Source organism: Bidens hawaiensis, unplaced genomic scaffold, assembly GCF_021521415.1.
Source record: "Bidens hawaiensis isolate Kalapana, Puna unplaced genomic scaffold, B.hawaiensis_p1.1 tig00007413_1, whole genome shotgun sequence".
In the NCBI taxonomy this organism is placed as follows: Eukaryota; Viridiplantae; Streptophyta; class Magnoliopsida; order Asterales; family Asteraceae; genus Bidens; species Bidens hawaiensis.
Window position 1 is genome coordinate 133,626 of NW_027491517.1, and position 20,533 is coordinate 154,158.

The following is a 20,533-nucleotide window of genomic DNA, read 5'->3' on the forward strand; positions in this document are numbered from 1 at the left end:
AGAATTATACAAATCATTCATGTAAGCCCACGTAATTTAACCGGACATGGTGGCTAACTAACCGAAACCACACCTACAAAACAATATAAAGCAGAGTCCATTCCAACTAAACTTATATATCCAAAATGTTATGATGAGGACGGTTTAAATGAATGGAATGCGATGAAAATAAGTGCTAAAATTAAGCTTTACAAAATAATGAAATATGCATAACAATGAACCTAACAAAGTGACAGAATCTGGTTGGTTAAATATCATGTCAAGTGAAGATCAAAAAGTGAAATGGTCAATGATGAGTTTTAGAGATAACATTATGGGAAATGGTTGGTCAAATGAACAAGTAGGTCATTTTTTTCAGCGACAAAAGGTTACACAAGAAATCCTATGGTACAGTTTGGCTTTTCATGACCACTAATAACTATAAACCACAAATCAAACCGCTCTTTAAAAGTTTAAAATTTTTTCACCCTATAGACAAAATTTTAAAAAAAATGGCATCCAAAGAAAACCTGTGATAAGTTAGAACTGTTTCATGTGTTTAAACAAGGCCATAAAAACCTTTTTTTCTAAAAAATTATATCATACAAAATAGCTAAAACGTGAAATTAAGAGGGGAATATCTTATAGTTTTAATATGGCTTTAATAAATAGAAGACTAGGAGACAAAGTGGCAAGTCTCCGGATTTTATTTGATTTCTTTTTCTGAAGCGCATTTGTTATTTTATTATGCTATAAAGTATACGGCTTTAGATTGTTAAAATGACACAAATGTGAAACGCTACAACTTTCTAGGTTTCAAATTTAAACATAAATAACTTTTATATACTATTGAAGAGGTAGGTCCTAGCAGAGCCCAGTTGGACCCGCAAGACTCACCTTGAAGAGGGACGTCTGCGCAAAGACCAACTGGATCCGCAGGACCCACCATGCTCAGAGAGATGAAGACCTTACGCATAGTACGCCAGCTGTTCCCGCAGGAAAAGCCTCCCAATGGTAAAGTACCCCGCCTGTTCCCGCAGCTGCGGATTCAAGCCATCAGGGAAGGCTACCCGCACTAATAGTAAGGCTACACGCACAAGGCATAACTCTTAATACTTCAGCAATGTCACCTGAAGAAGGAATGAGCAAGGCGGGAATACTCCCGCCCAAATGAGCCAGTCCGTATGCTTCTGGAAGATCTTTTGTACTATACCTGCCAAGGTATGGACAAAATAGACAAGATCTGACCAAAGCAGCCCATGAAACAATCACAGGGTGACAGCTCACCGACAATAGTACGAGGAGGAGCATGCTCCAGTACAAAATGTCACTATCAGCCGCTGCCTACCCACCAACCCTCATCGTGGCACGTACATAGCCTGTAGTTGGTGGAAAAGGAATAGTACACAGCCGGCCATGTCACTATCAGCCGCTGCCTACCCACCAACCACCAGCATGGCACGTACGTAGCCCACAGTTGGTGGAAAAGGAATATTATACAGCTGGCCGTACCTGCTTGGAAACCTACCTTCGGCTATAAATACTCCAACACCTTGGAACGGTATGATCATCTTATATCATCTCATATCATCTGATATTATATTATCTTCTCTAGCTATTTCTCTTAATATACACTTATATTCAGAGCAATCTAGTCTGATTCTCACGCCGGAGGGTGGTCACAAGGAGGAACCCCCCCTTCTCAGTGACAAGCTCACGGTGTCTGTTTTGCAGGTCATCAGAAGAATAACCATCTTTGCCGGACCTAACCCTCGTGGGAAACATCTACTTAACCCTAAGATTATCCGTAATTTGCCGGGGTCACTTAGTGTTTCTTCAACTATATTATTATTATTATTTAACAGTTATAATTATCAGTCAACCCACTTATTCATTCAATCAATCGAACCCAAGAAACCCAAAACCCGTAAGCACAACCCGAATAACACCCCTAGGTAATTATACAGCACTCTTGTTGTGAACACCAATTGGTTAAATTTTAACTCAAATGCAGTATAGAATGAAAAACCTTGGTGCTAATCACACCATTCTCTCATAACAAAAACAAAGTTTAAACTTTGGGATAATAATAAAAAACACAAAACATCTAAACTCCAAATAACATTCAAAACAGTTTTATAACATAAGTTAACCAAACAAACCAACCAATATCCTTTCACCTATTTCTTCTCTTCCTTCTCCGCCTCTGCAGCCCTCTTAAGCCTTGCACCCAAATGACGCTGGTTTGTCCTCTCCAAGCGCAACTTAGCATAAGCATTAAAGGACTTCATCTCTTCAGTAACCTTCACAAGTTCAACAGTCGCCTTCTCCCTAGCAATAGGCAATACCGGACCTTGAACCTGAGTAGCAGTTGCAAGCTCTTCTGGTGTTGAGTCACCCGCCTGATTCAAGAAAAAGAAAAACCACACAATTATAAAAAGCAAGTAATGTATAATGCTGACGAAGCATTTAAAATAGTTTACCTTTGTCTTTCTTGCGCGTCTTGGGAAGACAACTAACTTACCCTTGAAGGTCTTTAGCCTCTGAACATTCGCTTGTAAACCTTCCAAAGAGCGGTTCCTGCGCCTGTGGTCCACAGCGATACCGATGGTCGGAGCAAGTTTCTTGGGAATACCCGCAGCCTGTTTTTACAAAAACAAGTTTAAAACTTTCCAGCTAACTTCTAATAAAACCATTTAGATGACTTAAATACAAAACCGAGCACGTCTTACCTTCAACTCTTCAAGAGAAAATCCCCTGCCCTCCCTAAGTTTCATGTTGTATTTCAAGGTTTGACCATGAACCTGGGGACGGAGCTTTCCAGCAGGCCTCGGGAAAACCTTAACCGCCTTCGCTTGCCTAGCTGTAAATATATATATAAAAACATCAACAGTGAGACACCAACTTAACTAAAATGAAACAGAGTAAACAAACTAGCTTTAATGACACGTCAGAGCTTACCATTGCGTCTCCTGGTTTTGCGGGCAGGTTGGTTGAACCAGGTCTTGACATAATTTTGCCAATGCTTCTTGAAGTGGCCGTTGGGGATAACGTTGTTGTGCTTCACCATGACTTACCTACAAAAGGCATCATATTGCTTTATTAAGTATTGAGTGTGAGCAATAGCCAAACAGTTAAACAAAACCGAACCGTAAACCGACAAAACCGAACCGTAAACCGACAAAACCGAAACAAAATCAACCAAAAACCGAGTTAACCAAAATAATCAGTTATGAAACTGAAAACCTACAAAGCCAAACCGAAATTAACTGAAATAACATAATCAGTTATGGGATCTTTTTGTGCGATTAGTTAACCAAAATTAATAAAATCGACTTGAACCATTAATATTTCCATATATTGAATTCTAGCTTTTATACCTCCATTTCATTTACTTCTAAGCGAAATTAACCAAACCAACAAAATAACCAAATAAACCAAACACATTAACCGAAAACCGATTACTTAATAAACCAGTTTTAGTTTGCAAATACTAATATTAACAATCTAAAACACATTCACAAATACTTTATCTTAGGATCTTCATTCACAGCTGACTAATATTATTGTGCATTGGCAGCATTGTAACTAATAATCAAATTCAACTAATTACAAACGTATTCTATGCTAGCTAAACGAATTATAGCAAGAGTTAATTAATTAATAAGAATATGAAAGTGAGCAACCCGAGGATACAGAGAGATTGAAGAAGCAGAGGAATCGGTGGTGGCTTTGGTATTAGAGTGTTTTAAGTTAGGTGAAGTTGATTGTGACCTAGATCTAACGGCTCAGATTTCATGTCATGGTAAATGGGCTGGACTAACTAGGATATAAAGATTGAGCCCAATGGGTCGTAAGTGTGTATGCAAAACTCAAGACTAGGGCCGGGCGAGTGTAGGTCAAGACGTCAAGTCTGTTAACCTCTGGATTTTGGACTTGATACAAGCTAAATACCTTGAAAAGAGCTAAGCCTTATCGAGCCCGACCCCAACCTCAAAACAAAGTTCTTTTTGTTATCTAGCCCGAGCTTGAGCCTTGTATGGAAAATCGTTGAGCCGAAGGAGCCTTGTGTAATTTTATGTTCTTAAATGTTTGGACTTCTATGTATTAGTTTCACATTATAAAACTAGGCACGTGCTGAGCTTAGGCTCATTGAAGGTTTTTTTTCTCAAATTAGCTCGAGCCCTCTCGAGCTTCATTTTTAGCATACAACTTGAGCTCGAGCTTTGAAAAAGACTAACGAGTCTAACTCGAGCTGAGCTTAGGCTCGTCGAGGTTTTTGTCTTTCAAATTAGCTCGAACCGAGTCTATCTCGAGCTTCATTTTCAATATACGAGTCAAGTTTGAGCTTCAAAAAAGCATAACGAGCCGAGCTCGAGTGGCGTAGGGCTCGGGTTGAGCTCGACTTATTTGCACCTTCTATCAATATCATTCTCTTACATTTCCATATTATCATCCCTTCCTCCATTCATTTTTTTATTGCAAATTATTATTGTTTTTTTTTCTTTTTTTGTAGTAAATTCAAAACTGTTTCTTTCAAATTTTGTGTTGCTTAAAATAAGGGAAAACACTATAAAATAGTAACCAAGTTTCAAGTTTGTGTCAATTAAGTCACTCATATTTTTATTTTTGTCTCAATCAGGTCACTCAATTTTCAATTTGTCTCAATTAGGTCACTTAAATTTCAATTTATGTTTTAAAACGAGAGGGAAAAGTTCTATATTATCGTAATATATACTGATAAAAATTAAAAAAATGTTGCTTTTAATAACGTTTTAGTTATTTATGAACATACAATATTAAGGTAAAAAAAATAGTATTAGAACATTTATTGAGAGTTGAGTGACCTAATTGAACTAAAATTAAAAGTTGAGTGACCTAATTAAGACACATTGAAAGTTGAGTTACTTAATTGAGACAAAATAAAAAATGAGTGACTTAATTGGAACAAACTTAAAACAAAACAGGTCACCTCGTTTCAATTTCTTCGTATAGCTAATGGCTCTATGACTTCAACGTTTAAACTTAACAAAAATAAAATGAGATCAAATCACAAAGGAAATGTAAATAAACAAATGTAAAACTATCAAGCAAAACATTCTGCAACAGTCATTCAGTTTAACCACAAGAAACTGTAATTTCATATTTTTGCAAAAATCCAATACTTATTTATGCCGTTGCTGAAAAAACATCAAAGTAACAAACATTCTACACCCGACGCTGCTTCTTGCGCCGACACCCGTTATGTGGCTTACGTGTCGTATCTTCAAGGTACACAATCGGGTTTTTATCAGACCTCGAGTTAGTGTACCCATCTCTAAAACTCAAAATAGCCAACTTCTTTTTCTTAAAAAAAGTGAACCCGTTAACCTTCATCACAACCGACTTTAACCCCATACGTTTAGCCTCTCGTCCCACATGTTCACAAGTTGCTTCAGCGGAATATTAGAAACCTTCGGTCCGCCTTTCATTTCAGCCAAACTACCCGCAGATGACCCCATTTTCTTGTTCCCTTTAGAATCAGTTACTGTCACGAACGTATTATTGCGCATAATTTTAACATGAACTATATCTGCATTTTGCTCTACCCCAGATCGGTAATTTTCATTCTCTCTCATAAAACCCCCAGAAAAATTCATATTCCTACCAGATAAACCAGATTGAGATTGGTCAAAACCTTGCACATATGGTCTACTGTCCTGACCCGTTTCACTTAGGTCTCGAGATTTACCCATGTCAGCAAACTTTCTGGTCAAATTCTGAAAGAACTCTGGCTGAATGGGTAGTTGTCCTCTGTTTATATCGGCCAATCTTTGATGTGGACCTTCAAAAGATCTAGCATAGTTTTCTCTAAAAACAGGCCCGTTATTCGCGCCTCCAAAATATCCAGAATTGTTTTCTCTCTCAACAGGCCCATTAGTCACGCCTCCAAAATATCCAGAGTTATTTTCTCTATCACCACGCCCATTATTATCGCCTCTCTCAAACTCCTTTGGGCCCACAGTATGGATAGAGTTTGCAAAGTTTAATGAGGCAGGAAGATAACTTTTTTGTGCAAAACCTAATTTCATGCCCAAGTTTCCTAAATATTTAGGGACAACATTGTGAAGAACGCGAGTTGGACTTTGGTAGTTCTCTGAAATTCCTGAAAGAGGTACACGTTTTGTAATTTTTAAAAAAAATCCAATTTTGATGTGATATCTAAAAAAGAGAAGTGTTGAAGTTTTCATGGGACACAAGACTTGTTAGAGCATATTGATTTTGACTTATGTTTTTGAAATGATATAACACCAATATTATCTTAATATTAGAAAGTTAACTACTTAACTATATTTCTTTCATACTTAATCGCTTCTCTAATCTTAATCATGTCTTAAAATCTCTATAAAAAGCTTCCCTCTGTGTGTCTTGTTTCATTATAACAATAAATAAAATCATCCTAAAACATGAAGGTAGAATTACTTTAATTTCATTTTAAACAAATCACCTATTACTTTTATATTAACTATGCCATCTCAAACAATATATCCCTCTCTCTTTTACCAGTCAAAGTGAAAAAATGCTTTATTTTCAGTATTTTCCACTTTACATCAATTGTAACATCCAATTATCAAATACAAACTTTACATTAACCTTATACAACATACAAATAAGAAAATTAAAAACCACGACCATCCAATGAACTTGTTATCTGATGGCCAAACATGCTATCACACGGTTTTTTATTTACATATGCTTTAAGGTCAATGCAAAGCCTATATTCGCTCACTAAATGTTGCAATTGATATAAGTAAAAAAACTAAAACAGAACACATTTCTTTCAACAAGTAGAAAGTGGGACGGTTATATTGTTTGAGAAGCATAGTTAATATAACAGTAACTGATTGAGTTGTTACAAATAAAAGAAATCAACTTTCAAGCTTTATCATGATTTTAATTATACTTATATATATACTACAGATCTAAAATACCTCAATCATAATACACTTATTATAACATGAACCCTAAACAAAAGCCCCAAATTCTAAATACCTAAACACATACATCATCATTATATATGAATTGAAAACATTAATATAACAGCTTGCCTGAAAACAAGTCACGCTTTTGTCCGATTTGACCGGAGATCCGGCTCTTGCCGGGAACCCGAGAAATGATTTGCTTGAAGACCATTGGATTGAATTTGGCTCTGAATTAGGGTTTCTACGATGAAGTGAAGTAATAAAAAAGAACCCGGTTTTAATAGATTCAGTCCTTTATTCTTCTTGTGAAGTTTTAACACTTTTATAATATAAAATTGATGACGGGAGACCATGGAGCATGTGACTTTCACTAGTTGGATCTTTATACTGAACGGGTTTTATCTTACCGTATTGTTGTTCTTTCAAGTGAGCGTTCACAGGCGTTGGCCTTAGGTTTGGGATTTTCTCGGATTGAAATATGAATGTATCCCGATGTTGTGAATTTAGCCAGTAGCAAATGTAGATGATTCGTTAGCAAGTTAAAGAAAAGTTATAATATGTGATTTTTGAAAGGCTAAACCAAAAAAACTAATAAAAGATAAATCACTAGTTGGATCTTTATACTGAACGGGTTTTATCTTACCGCATTGTTGTTCTTTCAAGTGAGCGTTCACAGGCGTTGGCCTTAGGTTTGGGATTTTCTCGAATTGAAATATGAATGTATCCCGATGTTGTGAATTTAACCAGTAGCAAATGTAGATGATTCGTTAGCAAGTTAAAGAAAAGTTATAATATGTGATTTTTGAAAGGCTAAACCAAAAAAACTAATAAAAGATAAATTACAGAGTGGATGGGAGCAACAAGCTTGTGTGGAATGCGACCATCAGTGTTCCCAATTCAAAAGATCAAAACCAACAACGTTGATGTCGTTGTTGCTAACTGCTAGAAATTCTGATTCCATACTCCAAAACCAACGCAAGTTAGTCGGTACCGTGTTGGTTGTGATTCAAAGGTAAAAGGGATGAACAATACAAATTTTAATTATTTGAAGTTCGATGGTTTGATTTTTTTTTATTATTATTATTTTCGCTCCCCCCTCCACTCCTCTCCAAAAAAAATCAGTATAAGTTTCTTTTGTAAATGAATCGAAATTTAGTGGAAGTGTTATGCAAAACGTTTCTTTATATATGTTTATTTTATAAAAAATGAACAAGAAAACATGTCATTTACGTTCGCTAGTTAAAATTTGCTAGTTTTTTTATATCCAAATAAAATTTTAGGTATAGCACAATTTAATCCATTTAGCTAGTTAGAAATAAAAACAAACACAAAATATTTCATCTATATATAAATGATTTATTACCCCTAAATTTTCAAAACTCAGCTTACAAAGTCAAAAATGGTTCATCTTGAAATCTTTATAGAATAAGTGCATTTGGATATCTTTGAAAGCAACTAATAAACGCATCAATGCAGTAAATTATAAATCCAAACTTGAAGAGGTAGGTCCCAGCAGAGCCCAGTTGGACCCGCAAGACTCACCTTGAACAGGTACGTCTGCGCAGAAACCAACTGGATCCGCAGGACCAACCATGCTCAGAGACGTGACGTCCTTACGCGCAATACGCAAGCTGGTCCCGCAGGAAATGCCTCCCGATGGTGAAGGACTCCGCCTGTCCCCGCAGCCTCGGATACAAGCCATCAGGGAAGGCCACCCGCGCAGCAAGGCTACACGCACAAGGCACTTAGCTCTCAATCACTCAGTGTCACCTGAAGGAATGAGCGAAGCCGGGAACTATCCCGCACAAGGGCGGGAGGGGGAATACTCCCGCCAAAATAAGCCAGTCCGTACGATACAGGAAGATCTTCTGTACTGTACCTGACGAGGTATGGGAAAAAGATCTGACTAAAGATACGACAGCTTACAGACACAGTATGGCGAGCAGCATGCTCCTGTACTGTGTCACTATTAGCCGCTGCCTACTCACCAACTACTGCCATACCACGTGCGTAGCCGGCAGTTGGTGGAAAAGGAATAGTACACAGCAGGCCTGGTCACTATCAGCCGCTGCCTACTCACCAACTACTAGCAGGGCACGTGCGTAGGCCACTGTTGGTGGAACAGGAACACTGTTGCAGCCGGCCACACCTCCTTGGAAACCTACCTTCGGCTATAAATACCACAAATGGTATGACCATCATATCTTATCTGATATCATCATATTATACCTGATATCTGCTCTAGTAATCTCTTAAATATACATTTATATTTAAAGAGCAATCTAGTCTGATTCTCACGCCGGAGGGTGGTCACAAGGAGGAACCCCCCCCCCCCTTCTCAGTGACAAGCTCACGGTGTCTATTTTGCAGGTTATCAGAAGAACCATCTTCTCAGGGTCTAACCCCTCGTGGGAAACATCTATCTAACCCCCAGGTTACCAGTAATCTGCCCGGGGTCCGGTTGGTGTTTCTTCATTGGCGCCATCCGTGCATAAAGCTAGAACTTTATTTTTCTCCAGTTTTTTCAAACTTATAAGATGGTTAGAGAAATTCCGGTAACCACAACCCCAGCTACTGGGGGGAATACCGGCAACACAGTTTTTGCAAACACTACCCCAGCTACCCAAGCCGGGGCAAGTGAAGTAAATTTTACGAACACTACCCCAGTTACCCAAGCTGGGGCAAGTGCAGTAAATAATCGCTCACTGGGAATCACCGATACCCAGTTAGAGAAACGAACAAGACTTCCCCGCCAAACACTCGATGAAATTAAGGCATGGGCGGAGGCACGACAGAGGGAATTCCAAGCTGAGTTGGACGAACGCTTGCGTTCCGTCCAACAGGCTGACGAATTCGAAGATTACTTCGATGACTCGGAGGAATCCGACGCGAACCCTCGCCATAGGGCAAAAGGGAAGCGTAAGGAAACGGACTCCCAACCGAAAAGGCTTTTTGGACAAGCCTTCAAACCAAAAAGCACAGGTGGAAGTCCACGAGACTTCTCCAAAACGTTCAGACCAAACGTTGCAAATGCGGGAACGTCCAAATTTGCAAGGGACATTGCGGAAGCAATCGCCCCAAAGAGTGCCAAACAAATGCCTAACATAGGCACATATGACGGTATATCTGATCCAGACGATCATTTGAACAGGTTCATAGCGGGGGCAACCGTCAGCAATTGGACGGAACCCACGTGGTGTTACATGTTCCAAATGACGCTTGTTGGGGCTGCTAGAGCTTGGTTTGATCGTCTACCGGTCAACCACATCTACGACTGGGCAGACTTCCAGCAGAAGTTTAGCCAACACTTCAGTCAGCAACGGAAGTATACCGAGGAGCAATGGACAATCCTCAAATGCATACGAGAAGAAGATGAATCTCTGCCAAACTTCATCACTCGCTTCAACTCAAAGAAGCTAAGTTTGGGCAATATCAGCGAAGATCTTGTTCGCGCTGCCTTCATCCAGGGCGCGCATGACCCAGAGCTCATCCGCACCCTAACGGGTAAAGATGGCATGCCGTCCACATGAGATGCCATCATGACAGCAGCAAAACGCTATGCGGAAACGGAGAAGCAACTGGGTAGAGATCTCCCACAGAGCACAAACCTCTACACTCAGAAGACGAGAGAAGACAACGTCCTCACCGCCCGACTAAATAAAAAGCGGAAGCTAGGCATTTGGCAGTCAAGGGTAAACCTTGACACCTCATCCGGCTTGCAACATCGATTGGGCGGAAGGGATAATGTACAGCCGCACCGGAACTCCAGATGGACGCCACTCACCAAAAGCGTCACTGAGATATTCGCTACTGAAGAGCTCCCGTGGCCAAAGCCTCCAATAGTCCGACATCGTCATGATGCTGATCGGAGCAAATACTGTGACTTTCACAAGACAAAAGGCCACAACACTGAAGAATGCATAGACGTAAAAGACATGGTCGAAGCATTTGTCAGAGATGGGACGCTCGCGCACCTCGTGGCGCAATAAAGGCTGAGCTGGCGGGTGCGTGTAGAACCTCAGCTGGGGAAAACACGAATAAAAATTCCAGCTTCAATGTCGAGACTACATGCTGCGTAAAGAACGAGATCCCGAACCAGGTGCGTATCGGCTCGATGGCACTCCCATCCCAACATGGAAGGGAGCTCATTTACACAGTTTGCATGTAAATCAATTCCAATTTGTAAAGAAAAGGCCAAGAGCCACTTCTAATGGAAATGATTCTCTTTAGAACATCGAAGCTGATGATTTTACTTTTCTGAACACTAATATGCCGGCTTTCACCGCATAATTACGTGAAGTCGTTGCGTGGGAAGGCGGTCCTACCCGCACAAACCCAATAACAGGACAAAACCTTCACGCAGGTCAGTTGAAGGGGAAGAGTTCAATTATCCCATTAAATGAAAGTGCCGGTCTATCCGCATGAATCAGGAAAGGAAACTGAACACTAACCTATCGACAACCGCGCGTCGAACGGTTCAAAACAAATTTCTTAAAAGGATGAGGAAAACCCACACGCAGGTCAGATAAGGGTAAAGTTTTGACATCCTACTAAGTGCAAGTGACGGTTCCACCCGCACAATCACGAAAGAGAAAGCAAAACTTCACACCTATTATCTACCACGTTCAAAGGTTAACTTATCCTCAAAGGATGAGGAAAACCTACACGCAGGTCAGATAAGGGTAAAGTTTTGCCATCCTACTAAGTGCAAGTGACGGTTCCACCCGCACAATCACGAAAGAGGAAGCAAAACTTCACACCTATTATCAACCACGTTCAAAGGTTAACTTATCCTCAAAAGATGAGGAAAACCTACACGCAGGTCAGATGAAGGTTAAAGTTTAGCCATCCTACTAAGTGCAAGTGACGGTTCTACCCGCACAATCACGAAAGAGGAAGCAAAACTTTAACCCATTATCAACCACGTTCAACAGGTTAACTTATTCTAAACACTTGGAAAATTGCTAATTTAAACTAAGTATGCAAGTCATAAGTTTATAAAGCAAGGAACCCAGAGAAGGAAATAACAATCTTATACGCAAAAAGATTTGTATTTCACAAGATATATTACAAGAATGGCCGGGTAACTACCCGCCTACAAAACAAAATCTAGTATATCCTAGCAGCGGGAAGGGATCTTCAGAATCAAGCTTCAGGACCACTTCCACTTGGACCCGCCCCATCAGTGGAGCGTGGCGGTTCAAGGAAAGCCTTGAGGATAGCAAGTCCATCATCAGCAGCAGCGACTTCCTTCACCTTCTCCACCACCGGATGCGGGAAGGCGGCATATTGGTTCACCGCTTGGTCATATGCAGCTTCGGTGTCCACATTGAACAAAGGGAAGTTGGAAGGCGGAAAGCCTCTCTCAACGAACCCTAGACCAAGCAGGAAGCCGGCCTTTTCCCCATCCTCATGAGAAGCGTTGAGGGCTGCGCTCATGGCATCATCGTAAGTAGTCTCTGAGAAGACCCGATGCACAACCTACAAAAAAAATACAAGTGTCAAACACCTTTTCTATGTGCAAAGGAAAGCGTGAAGACGTAAAGCTAAACATACCTGAGACAACGCTTCTCGAAGAATCCATTCCTTGGCAACCAGAGCTTCTTTAAGGGCGGCTTGAGCTTGGGTGCAGGCGCGTTCGGCTTCGCTTTTGTTAAGTTTGGCAAGTAGCACTTCCTTTGCGGCAGCCTCTTCGACGCCCTTAAGCTTCCGTTCGGTATGGTCAAGCACGCCCCTCTGGTCCAAGATCTCCTGGAGCTTCTTGGCATCTTCCATCGCCAAGGCATCATGAGCACGTTGGAGAGCCTCTAATCTGGCCTTGAGCTCCTCGTTCTCCACGCGTAAAGGCTCAGCAACGGCTTCAGCCTTGGTGGCCCTCTCGGTTGCGTTCCTCGCAGTCTCCTTAGCCAGCCGAAGCTGTTTCGTTAACAGCTTGGGCAGCCTTGGAGCGGGCCTCGAGTCGCGCTTGAACCTCAACCTCGAGGGCCTTGAAGGCCTTCTCCTTCTCCGCAGCAGCTGCGGCCAACTGTTGGTTCTCCTCCCGAAGAGCCCGCGCTTGAGATACATCCTTGGCGCGAGCGGCTTTCAACTTGTCGTTTTCACGACAAAGCAGCTCGACGCGCGGCTGCATCCGGGCCTGGAGAACCCGAAGCTCATTGGTTAGCCTACCCTCCTGGTAGCTAGCCATGGCTTCCCCCAACGCACCATGGGGAGCAGCGTGGCGAGCCCATTCCACGCACTCCACAGGGGTACGAAGGGTTGTTCTTCGGCGTATGTTCCATCGCGGAACATACACTTCATTGGAATCCGACACTGCAAAAAACAAAAAAGCAGTTAGGAAAAAAATGATAAATAAAAGTGAAAAAGGGCCAAAGGAACCCTACGCACCTGTAGGGTCTATAACAGGCCGATAGCCGCCGAACCCATCACCTGAACCCAAAGAAAACCCATCCAAAAGGTCAGGCAGATGGGAAGGTGGCAAAGATTGGCGAGTACTCCCATGCGTACCTGATGGGCCGGCCGTCGGTGCCGGTGGCGGGGGCATGGTGGCAGCCGCCGCAGTCGCTGCCGCAGAATCCGCAGCAATCGTAACCGCCGGCTCGGTGAAGGATGCTGTAAAAATCGCACTCACGGCCGGCGGTGACGTCAACTCGGCTGGAACAGTCGGCTCAGAGTGAGCAACTGAACCAGCGGGAGCAGGCGCAGGCGCCTGGGTCGACGCCTCAGGTAGGCTGACCAAGCCTACCGTCATCGGCGGAGAGGTACTACTCGGCACTCCACCCTGGAATGCGTCAACATCCACGCCTGCACAAGAAGATAAGTGTCAATAAATTTATAGTGAAATCTACAAAGATAAGGATGTTTGTACTTACGGGTTTTCTTGAGCTTGAACGTACGGACGGGCGGGGACGAATCCGATGGAGCCGGTCTCTTGACGCCGGCCACCGTCGTCGCCATTGGTACTCCGGAGGTAGCAGTCGTAGCCTCCGGAACAGTGGTCTTCTCACCACCGGGGTTCCCCGCTACCTCTTCATTATCTGACTCACTGTCAGATAGGACCACTGGATCGGCTGTGGAGGCCACCTTCTCCTTCCCTTTCCCGCCGGCAGCCCTCTTCTTCCGCACCAACGGAGGACCATCTGCGGATTCCTCAGAAGAAGACAGGATGTCAGGAATTCCAGCAGCGGGTACAGCATTGAGAGGGGGAGGATAGAATAACGCCTTACCTGGCCGCCGGTAGCTCAGGATCTCGTGGCCCAGCGGATAGACCTCCACAAACCGATCCGCTGTTTGTTCCAGGATGGGCAACTCGTTCTCGTCTAGAGCACGAGTACCCACCCGCACGGGACCGTCAGCTTCCCGCGGGTACAGGAGCGACTCCAAATCGTTCCCCTCTGAAAGAAAAGAAACAATTAGAAGCCAAACTCAAATCAGCAAAAAAGACAAGACATACCATAAGGAATAGAATTCAAACCGTATTCGAGAAGGATGGGAAACCGAGACGCCTCCTTCCATACCCGGCTCATCCCCAGCATTACCATCCCGGACTCCGGGAACCGGTAAACCGGAGATTGGACAAGAGATATCTTCGCGAACCATTCCGCCTCCTGGTAGCTGGAAGCGTGAAGGCTCGGAAGCGCTTGCCCCTTCTTAAACTTCATGGCAATGGGGATGGCGCGGGCAGAAATGTAGAAGAACTCCCGCTTCCACGATCGGAGACTGCGCTCGGTCGCGCAAATCTTCAAACCCTTAATCCGGGTTGTCAGGGTGTACCACCCCTGGATGCACCTCCAAGTATAGAAGGTCATCAGGCGGTCCACATAGGGCTCAATGCCCAGAATTCGGCACACCCACTCGAAGTGCCGAACCTTGGCAATCGCCATCGGATGCACCTCGGTCAGGTGCACACCGTGCCTCTCCAGGACACGGTACACAAACTTTGTCAATGGGAACCTAAGGTTCCCATAAACAAAGAATGCAGCATATACCCCGATCTTGCCACTGGGGGCATCGTACACAGTCTGCTGAGGTTCAGGAAACTCAGGCTCAAGAGACTCAAGCATGAATTTCCTGACGACATACTGGTACAGATCGATAGGTAGAGCACACTGGCACTCGCCAGCAGTACTCCTATCGTCAGCTACAGCTTCAGCATCATGAGAAGACATATTGTAGAGGAAGAAAAAATGATTTCGGAGGAATGCTCAACTGAATAAGGGAGTATTCACCAGAAATCGCCTTAGAGATGAAGAGAATAAATGAATGTGTGAATTACAAAGGACCCTCTCCCTCTTTATATAGTGATCGCAATTAATGCGATGAATTTAATGCGAAGGAGAGAGAAATTGAAGGTGCAATAAAACCGTGACATGTGGCACCGGGCAAGCTGGCAACAGCTGTTGACAGGACGAATGCCATTAATTTCGCGGCCACGCGCCCGAAAAATCGCGCCCACGCGCCGTAAAAAGCGTCTGGAATGACCATGTACTGTCACGTCACCATAACTTCCTGCACGTCCTGACACAGTCAGAAGAAACTGTCGCACGACGTTTCAGAGGTTTGGACTGTTCCTATCTTTCCACCAACCTTTCGAATTTCAAAATTCAAAATTTAAAAATATTAAAAAGTAAACGGGAAAATACCCCTTACCTTGGCAAACAAGTAACCGTAAGACGGATGCGGGTAAAGTGTAAAGGCAAAACCCTTCACGCACCTAGCACCCGCAGGGAATTGAAGCCAAGTAAACCTAGGCAAACAAGTAACCGTAAGACGGATGCGGGTACAGTGTAAAGGCAAAACCCTTCACTCACCTAGCACCCGCAGGGAATTAAAGCCAAGTAAACCTTGGCGAACAAGTAACCGTAAGACGGCTGCGGGTACAGTGTTAAGGCAAAACCCTTCACATACCTAGCACCCGCAGGGAATTGAAGCCAAGTATTCCTCGGCAACCAACTAACTATAAGACGGGTGCGGGTACAGTGTAAAGGCAAAACCCTTCACATACCTAGCACCCGCAGGGAATTGACGCCAGGAATACCTTGGAAGTAACCGTAAGACGAGCGCAGGTACAGTGTTAAGGCAAAACCCTTCACATACCTAGCGCTCCGCTGGGAATTGAAACCAAGAAGGATCTTCTGGGCAATGCTTGCGGAAACGGAAATAACATCCCCGCATAGCGGGAACGTCGAGAACTACGTTGTTTGAAGCTCCAGGATGGAATTGGTGGTCTTAACATAATTGATCACTATGTTCAAAACTACCAAAACCTCATGGAGAATCAAAACAAGTGGGACTCAACGCTCCTGACTTGCGAGGAGGTTACAGACCTACCCGCATCATACCTAAAGACCAAGCAGGAAACTCGGGAATTTCTGCAAGTGACAAGGACTTCCGCGGGAGAAATCCCCATGGAAAACCTTAAAAACCCCCTTTTCAAAAACCCTTTGCTTAAGTCCAAAAGTTCACCTCACTTTATTAAACACGCATGAGAAGAACATTGGACTGGGGGGACTTGAAGAGGTAGGTCCCAGCAGAGCCCAGTTGGACCCGCAAGACTCACCTTGAACAGGGACGTCTGCGCAGAAACCAACTGGATCCGCAGGACCAACCATGCTCAGAGACGTGACGTCCTTACGCGCAATACGCAAGCTGGTCCCGCAGGAAATGCCTCCCGATGGTGAAGGACTCCGCCTGTCCCCGCAGCCTCGGATACAAGCCATCAGGGAAGGCCACCCGCGCAGCAAGGCTACACGCACAAGGCACTTAGCTCTCAATCACTCAGTGTCACCTGAAGGAATGAGCGAAGCCGGGAACTATCCCGCACAAGGGCGGGAGGGGGAATACTCCCGCCAAAATAAGCCAGTCCGTACGATACAGGAAGATCTTCTGTACTGTACCTGACGAGGTATGGGAAAAAGATCTGACTAAAGATACGACAGCTTACAGACACAGTATGGCGAGCAGCATGCTCCTGTACTGTGTCACTATTAGCCGCTGCCTACTCACCAACTACTGCCATACCACGTGCGTAGCCGGCAGTTGGTGGAAAAGGAATAGTACACAGCAGGTCTGGTCACTATCAGCCGCTGCCTACTCACCAACTACTAGCAGGGCACGTGCGTAGGCCACTGTTGGTGGAACAGGAACACTGTTGCAGCCGGCCACACCTCCTTGGAAACCTACCTTCGGCTATAAATACCACAAATGGTATGACCATCATATCTTATCTGATATCATCATATTATACCTGATATCTGCTCTAGTAATCTCTTAAATATACATTTATATTTAAAGAGCAATCTAGTTTGATTCTCACGCCGGAGGGTGGTCACAAGGAGGAACCCCCCCCCCTTCTCAGTGACAAGCTCACGGTGTCTATTTTGCAGGTTATCAGAAGAACCATCTTCTCAGGGTCTAACCCCTCGTGGGAAACATCTATCTAACCCCCAGGTTACCAGTAATCTGCCCGGGGTCCGGTTGGTGTTTCTTCAAAACTCTTGGCCTAAAGTTGCAAGCTTTAAAGAGTTATATCTATTGCTCAATTCTTGTACAACCTAAATTCCTAAACATAAGTAATCATGAAGCACAAGATATCATAATTTACTTCCAAGTTCTAACAACAGAAGAAAAAAAAGATCATTTCTAAAAGTTATTGAACAAATTTGGAAAGCTGATCAAGCGCGACGACAAGATTGCTGAGACAGGCGATAAGCTTATCGCCATTAAGTCTAGTTAAATCTGCATTAGACTCACCATTAGCCGAATCCTGTTTCACAATAGCTTCAATTAGCTCTGCATTTTCTCTAAGTTTCTCAGCCATTATCTGTTCTTGATTTTCTTCACTGACTTCAGGTCTCGAGATTGCACTTAGAATGTCGTTTTTTGGTTCTGAACTGCACTCCCCCACTTTGATTTCTTCAGTTTTAGCCTGTCTTTTTGTACTTTGAGTATCTTCTATGCTGCGTTTCTGAGGTATCACCTTTGATCTTTGCTTCTTCGAACCTGATGTTACTTTAAGAAAAAAAAAAGTGTAAACATTTACAAAACGATCTACATAAATCAAGTAACAACCAAAACAATGCATTAACCGGCTTCTCTAAACGATCTACATAAATCACAATATAGACTATCTTCAGAAATCTATATGTTAACATTTAAGAGATTTAAAAAACCTTCATAAGAAATACTACTGTGTATTTCCAGAGAGAAATGGATCCGAAAACTAACAAGATGATAGTCAAAACTCAAAAATCGCATATTTATAGTGTTTACTTCAGTACAGCTTAACCAGAATGATTTCTCTAGCTAATGTTCTAAAAAGGAAGAATAACCATTAATGTTAAAACTTAAAGAGACCCTTTTCTTTCCTTTTCTGATAGCCATCTGGGAAAACTCAAGGCCCCACATATACGCTGCTAACCAGGAGGACCAGGTGTGTTGAACAAGTGAATGCTACTATAAAATCAGATAAAAAATCTAAAAACATTTAAGATCATAAATTATCTTGTTAAGCCAAGTAATGCCAGATTTTCCTCAATACATATGAATTCTATCTAGTTCAACTCTTCATCATCTTTCAAACTTATGCTTTCAGAAAGTAGATTAAGAAGTTATGCTAAACATGGGAATTCCGGTAAGGAACCGAAAAATAGAAAGAAAGAAATACACAATTACATAACATTCGAAGGCATTTATAAAATCGTGATCTTAAAAAAGTAAATACACATACAAACTTGATCGTAAAAACTTAAAAGCGTGATTGCAATCTTCGATGGAAGCGTTTCTTACATGTAAGAGTATAAGGTAACATTTTATCACTTTGATAGATTTAGAACTTCACTTTAGATCCATCAAACTGCAGCAAAATCGTTTCTAAATTTTTTAAGCCAGTGAGCTCAAATTCCATCTATAAACATTAATTTCATGGTCCCAATTTGCTTTTGTTATACATAAAACCTCAAGATTGTTTAGCACAAACAACCACAAGAAAAATCTAAAAAGCTACAAACCAAATTGTCATCTCGTGAGCAAAAAAAACGAACCGTTAACTGAAAAAACTATACGAATAATCATAACCGACAAAGCCGATCGGTTATGGTTAAGTGAATCTAATTAACCGACCATTCGGTTATGGTTATGGTTATGGTTACGGTTAATGCGCCTTCGTTAACCGAAACCAAACCTTGTACGTTTGTGTTTTTCCAAATTTTACATCTCCATTCTAGATTCGAACATGCTTGTGTTTTCTCAAATTTTACATCTCCATTTCTAGATTTGAATATTTAAAATCATACTGCAAGTGTCTATAACCAAGCTTGGAACACCGTAACCAAGCTTGAAATCGGCATACTTCAACTTCAAAACTTCATAATTGAGCTTGGTGTTTACCATAAACGAACCATTTTCAACCATAACAAAAGATATAAATTTTTTATCAAAATAAAATACATTGCACGAGCTTAACCACAAATAACCAAGCTTATCCGAAACCAAACCTGTAACCGACCATTCGGTTATAATTAATCCCTCGTAACCGAACTACACACCCCTATCCCATACAAGTCTTTTCTAACTACAATTAACAACAACTTACACAAACAAACATTAACAAGCCTAAACCACGTAAACAAACACATTCACAGATATTAAAAAAACTTCCCGCAAACCAGTTCCCGTTACCGCCCTAACAATTAATAACCACTTAACAAAACAAGTATTATGCAAATTAACATACCAGATTCAAACAAGTATTATACAAATTAACAAGTATTTCTAAAATTTTTTGACCCAATAAAGAAATCCCTCAAATTATCGGGAAACGTTGCTAACCGAACGAAACTTCCTGTTCATCTGTTCGTGTTCTTCCATTAAGGAAAATAGGAAATGAACTTGTTCGTGAACCGTTCACGAACACAAACGAACGATCACACATGAACGAACGATCACACATGAACACAGTTGAACGAACATGACCTCTGTTCGTAAACAATTATGCTTAATACAATAAGGTTATAAAAGTCATTAAAAAGTATTAAAAACCTTTAACAAACAAGCATAAACAAACTTCCCGGCAAACAGTTTGCCGGACGTTTGGTTCGTTTACAGCCCTAAATTAAACAACACAAATTACCATACCAGATTGAAACATGGAAGCAAGAACCGGTTCCGGGTCAACCCCAACAGCAGGGTCCGACTCAGTATCCGGATCCGAATCATACCCGCCTTCATAATCCCTAACATATCGTTCAATGACAGTAAACACTTCCGAATTAAAAGTGGCCTTCTTGGAAGCAGACTGTTTAATCTTCTTGTAATCAGAGAGCAATGAGTCCCACTTGCGGCGGCACTGGTTGAGGTTGCGGTTGACGCCCAAGGCGTTGCAATTCTCCACGATGATTTTCCATTTCTGGAAGGACGCCAGTGAGCCGCCGCAGTCGGATTCCACGGCGGATACCTCGTTGACGAGGATTAGGGATTCTTCGACGGTCCAGTCGGGTGCTACCTTGGACCGAGTGCGGAGGGTGCTCGCGATGTTGCTGGTGTCATCCATGGTGGGTGTGATGGGGGTGGTTCCGTGATGATGCTGTTTATAT

At 42.4% G+C, this 20,533-nt stretch overlaps 3 protein-coding genes across 4 annotated transcripts; all 3 read right to left on the bottom strand.

Annotated features, from left to right (window-relative positions):
* Window positions 1-2,085: 2,085 nt before the first annotated feature.
* On the bottom strand, window positions 2,086-3,087 carry LOC143635183 (large ribosomal subunit protein eL13z-like). The gene is made up of 4 exons (XM_077103067.1): window positions 2,941-3,087; window positions 2,712-2,842; window positions 2,463-2,621; window positions 2,086-2,381 (listed from the first exon to the last, which is right to left on the bottom strand). The coding sequence occupies exons 1-4, from the start codon at window positions 3,047-3,049 to the stop codon at window positions 2,160-2,162; spliced, it is 621 nt and encodes a 206-aa protein (XP_076959182.1). The 5' UTR covers window positions 3,050-3,087; the 3' UTR covers window positions 2,086-2,159.
* A 1,910-nt stretch (window positions 3,088-4,997) lies between these two features.
* Window positions 4,998-7,229, bottom strand: LOC143635226 (uncharacterized). The gene is made up of 2 exons (XM_077103101.1): window positions 7,068-7,229; window positions 4,998-6,124 (listed from the first exon to the last, which is right to left on the bottom strand). The coding sequence occupies exons 1-2, from the start codon at window positions 7,150-7,152 to the stop codon at window positions 5,367-5,369; spliced, it is 843 nt and encodes a 280-aa protein (XP_076959216.1). The 5' UTR covers window positions 7,153-7,229; the 3' UTR covers window positions 4,998-5,366.
* Window positions 7,230-17,442: 10,213 nt separating this feature from the next.
* Window positions 17,443-20,505, bottom strand: LOC143635184 (uncharacterized). 2 transcript variants are annotated; one of them, XM_077103069.1, is made up of 2 exons: window positions 20,076-20,505; window positions 17,443-17,942 (listed from the first exon to the last, which is right to left on the bottom strand). In XM_077103069.1, exons 1-2 carry the CDS (start codon window positions 20,488-20,490, stop codon window positions 17,590-17,592), a joined length of 768 nt encoding a protein of 255 aa, XP_076959184.1. In that variant the 5' UTR covers window positions 20,491-20,505; the 3' UTR covers window positions 17,443-17,589. The 2 variants fall into 2 exon arrangements, with proteins under 2 accessions (XP_076959184.1, XP_076959183.1); XM_077103068.1 differs by having other exon boundaries at window positions 17,443-17,951.
* Between the last annotated feature and the right edge of the window lie 28 nt (window positions 20,506-20,533).

What these genes read in the sequence shown, in the direction of transcription:
- LOC143635183 (XM_077103067.1), bottom strand. Translation starts at nt 3,049, where the DNA reads ATGGTGAAGCACAACAACGTTATCCCCAACGGCCACTTCAAGAAGCAT. An exon ending in TTTCTCTTGAAGAGTTGAAG is followed by an intron (nt 2,622 to 2,711) that starts GTAAGACGTGCT and finishes TTGTAAAAACAG; the next exon opens with GCTGCGGGTATTCCCAAGAA. An exon ending in GACGCGCAAGAAAGACAAAG is followed by an intron (nt 2,382 to 2,462) that starts GTAAACTATTTT and finishes TTCTTGAATCAG; the next exon opens with GCGGGTGACTCAACACCAGA.
- LOC143635226 (XM_077103101.1), bottom strand. Translation starts at nt 7,152, where the DNA reads ATGGTCTTCAAGCAAATCATTTCTCGGGTTCCCGGCAAGAGCCGGATC. An exon ending in AAAGCGTGACTTGTTTTCAG is followed by an intron (nt 6,125 to 7,067) that starts GCAAGCTGTTAT and finishes TACCTCTTTCAG; the next exon opens with GAATTTCAGAGAACTACCAA.
- LOC143635184 (XM_077103068.1), bottom strand. Translation starts at nt 20,490, where the DNA reads ATGGATGACACCAGCAACATCGCGAGCACCCTCCGCACTCGGTCCAAG. An exon ending in TGCTTCCATGTTTCAATCTG is followed by an intron (nt 17,952 to 20,075) that starts GTATGGTAATTT and finishes TTTTTCTTAAAG; the next exon opens with TAACATCAGGTTCGAAGAAG.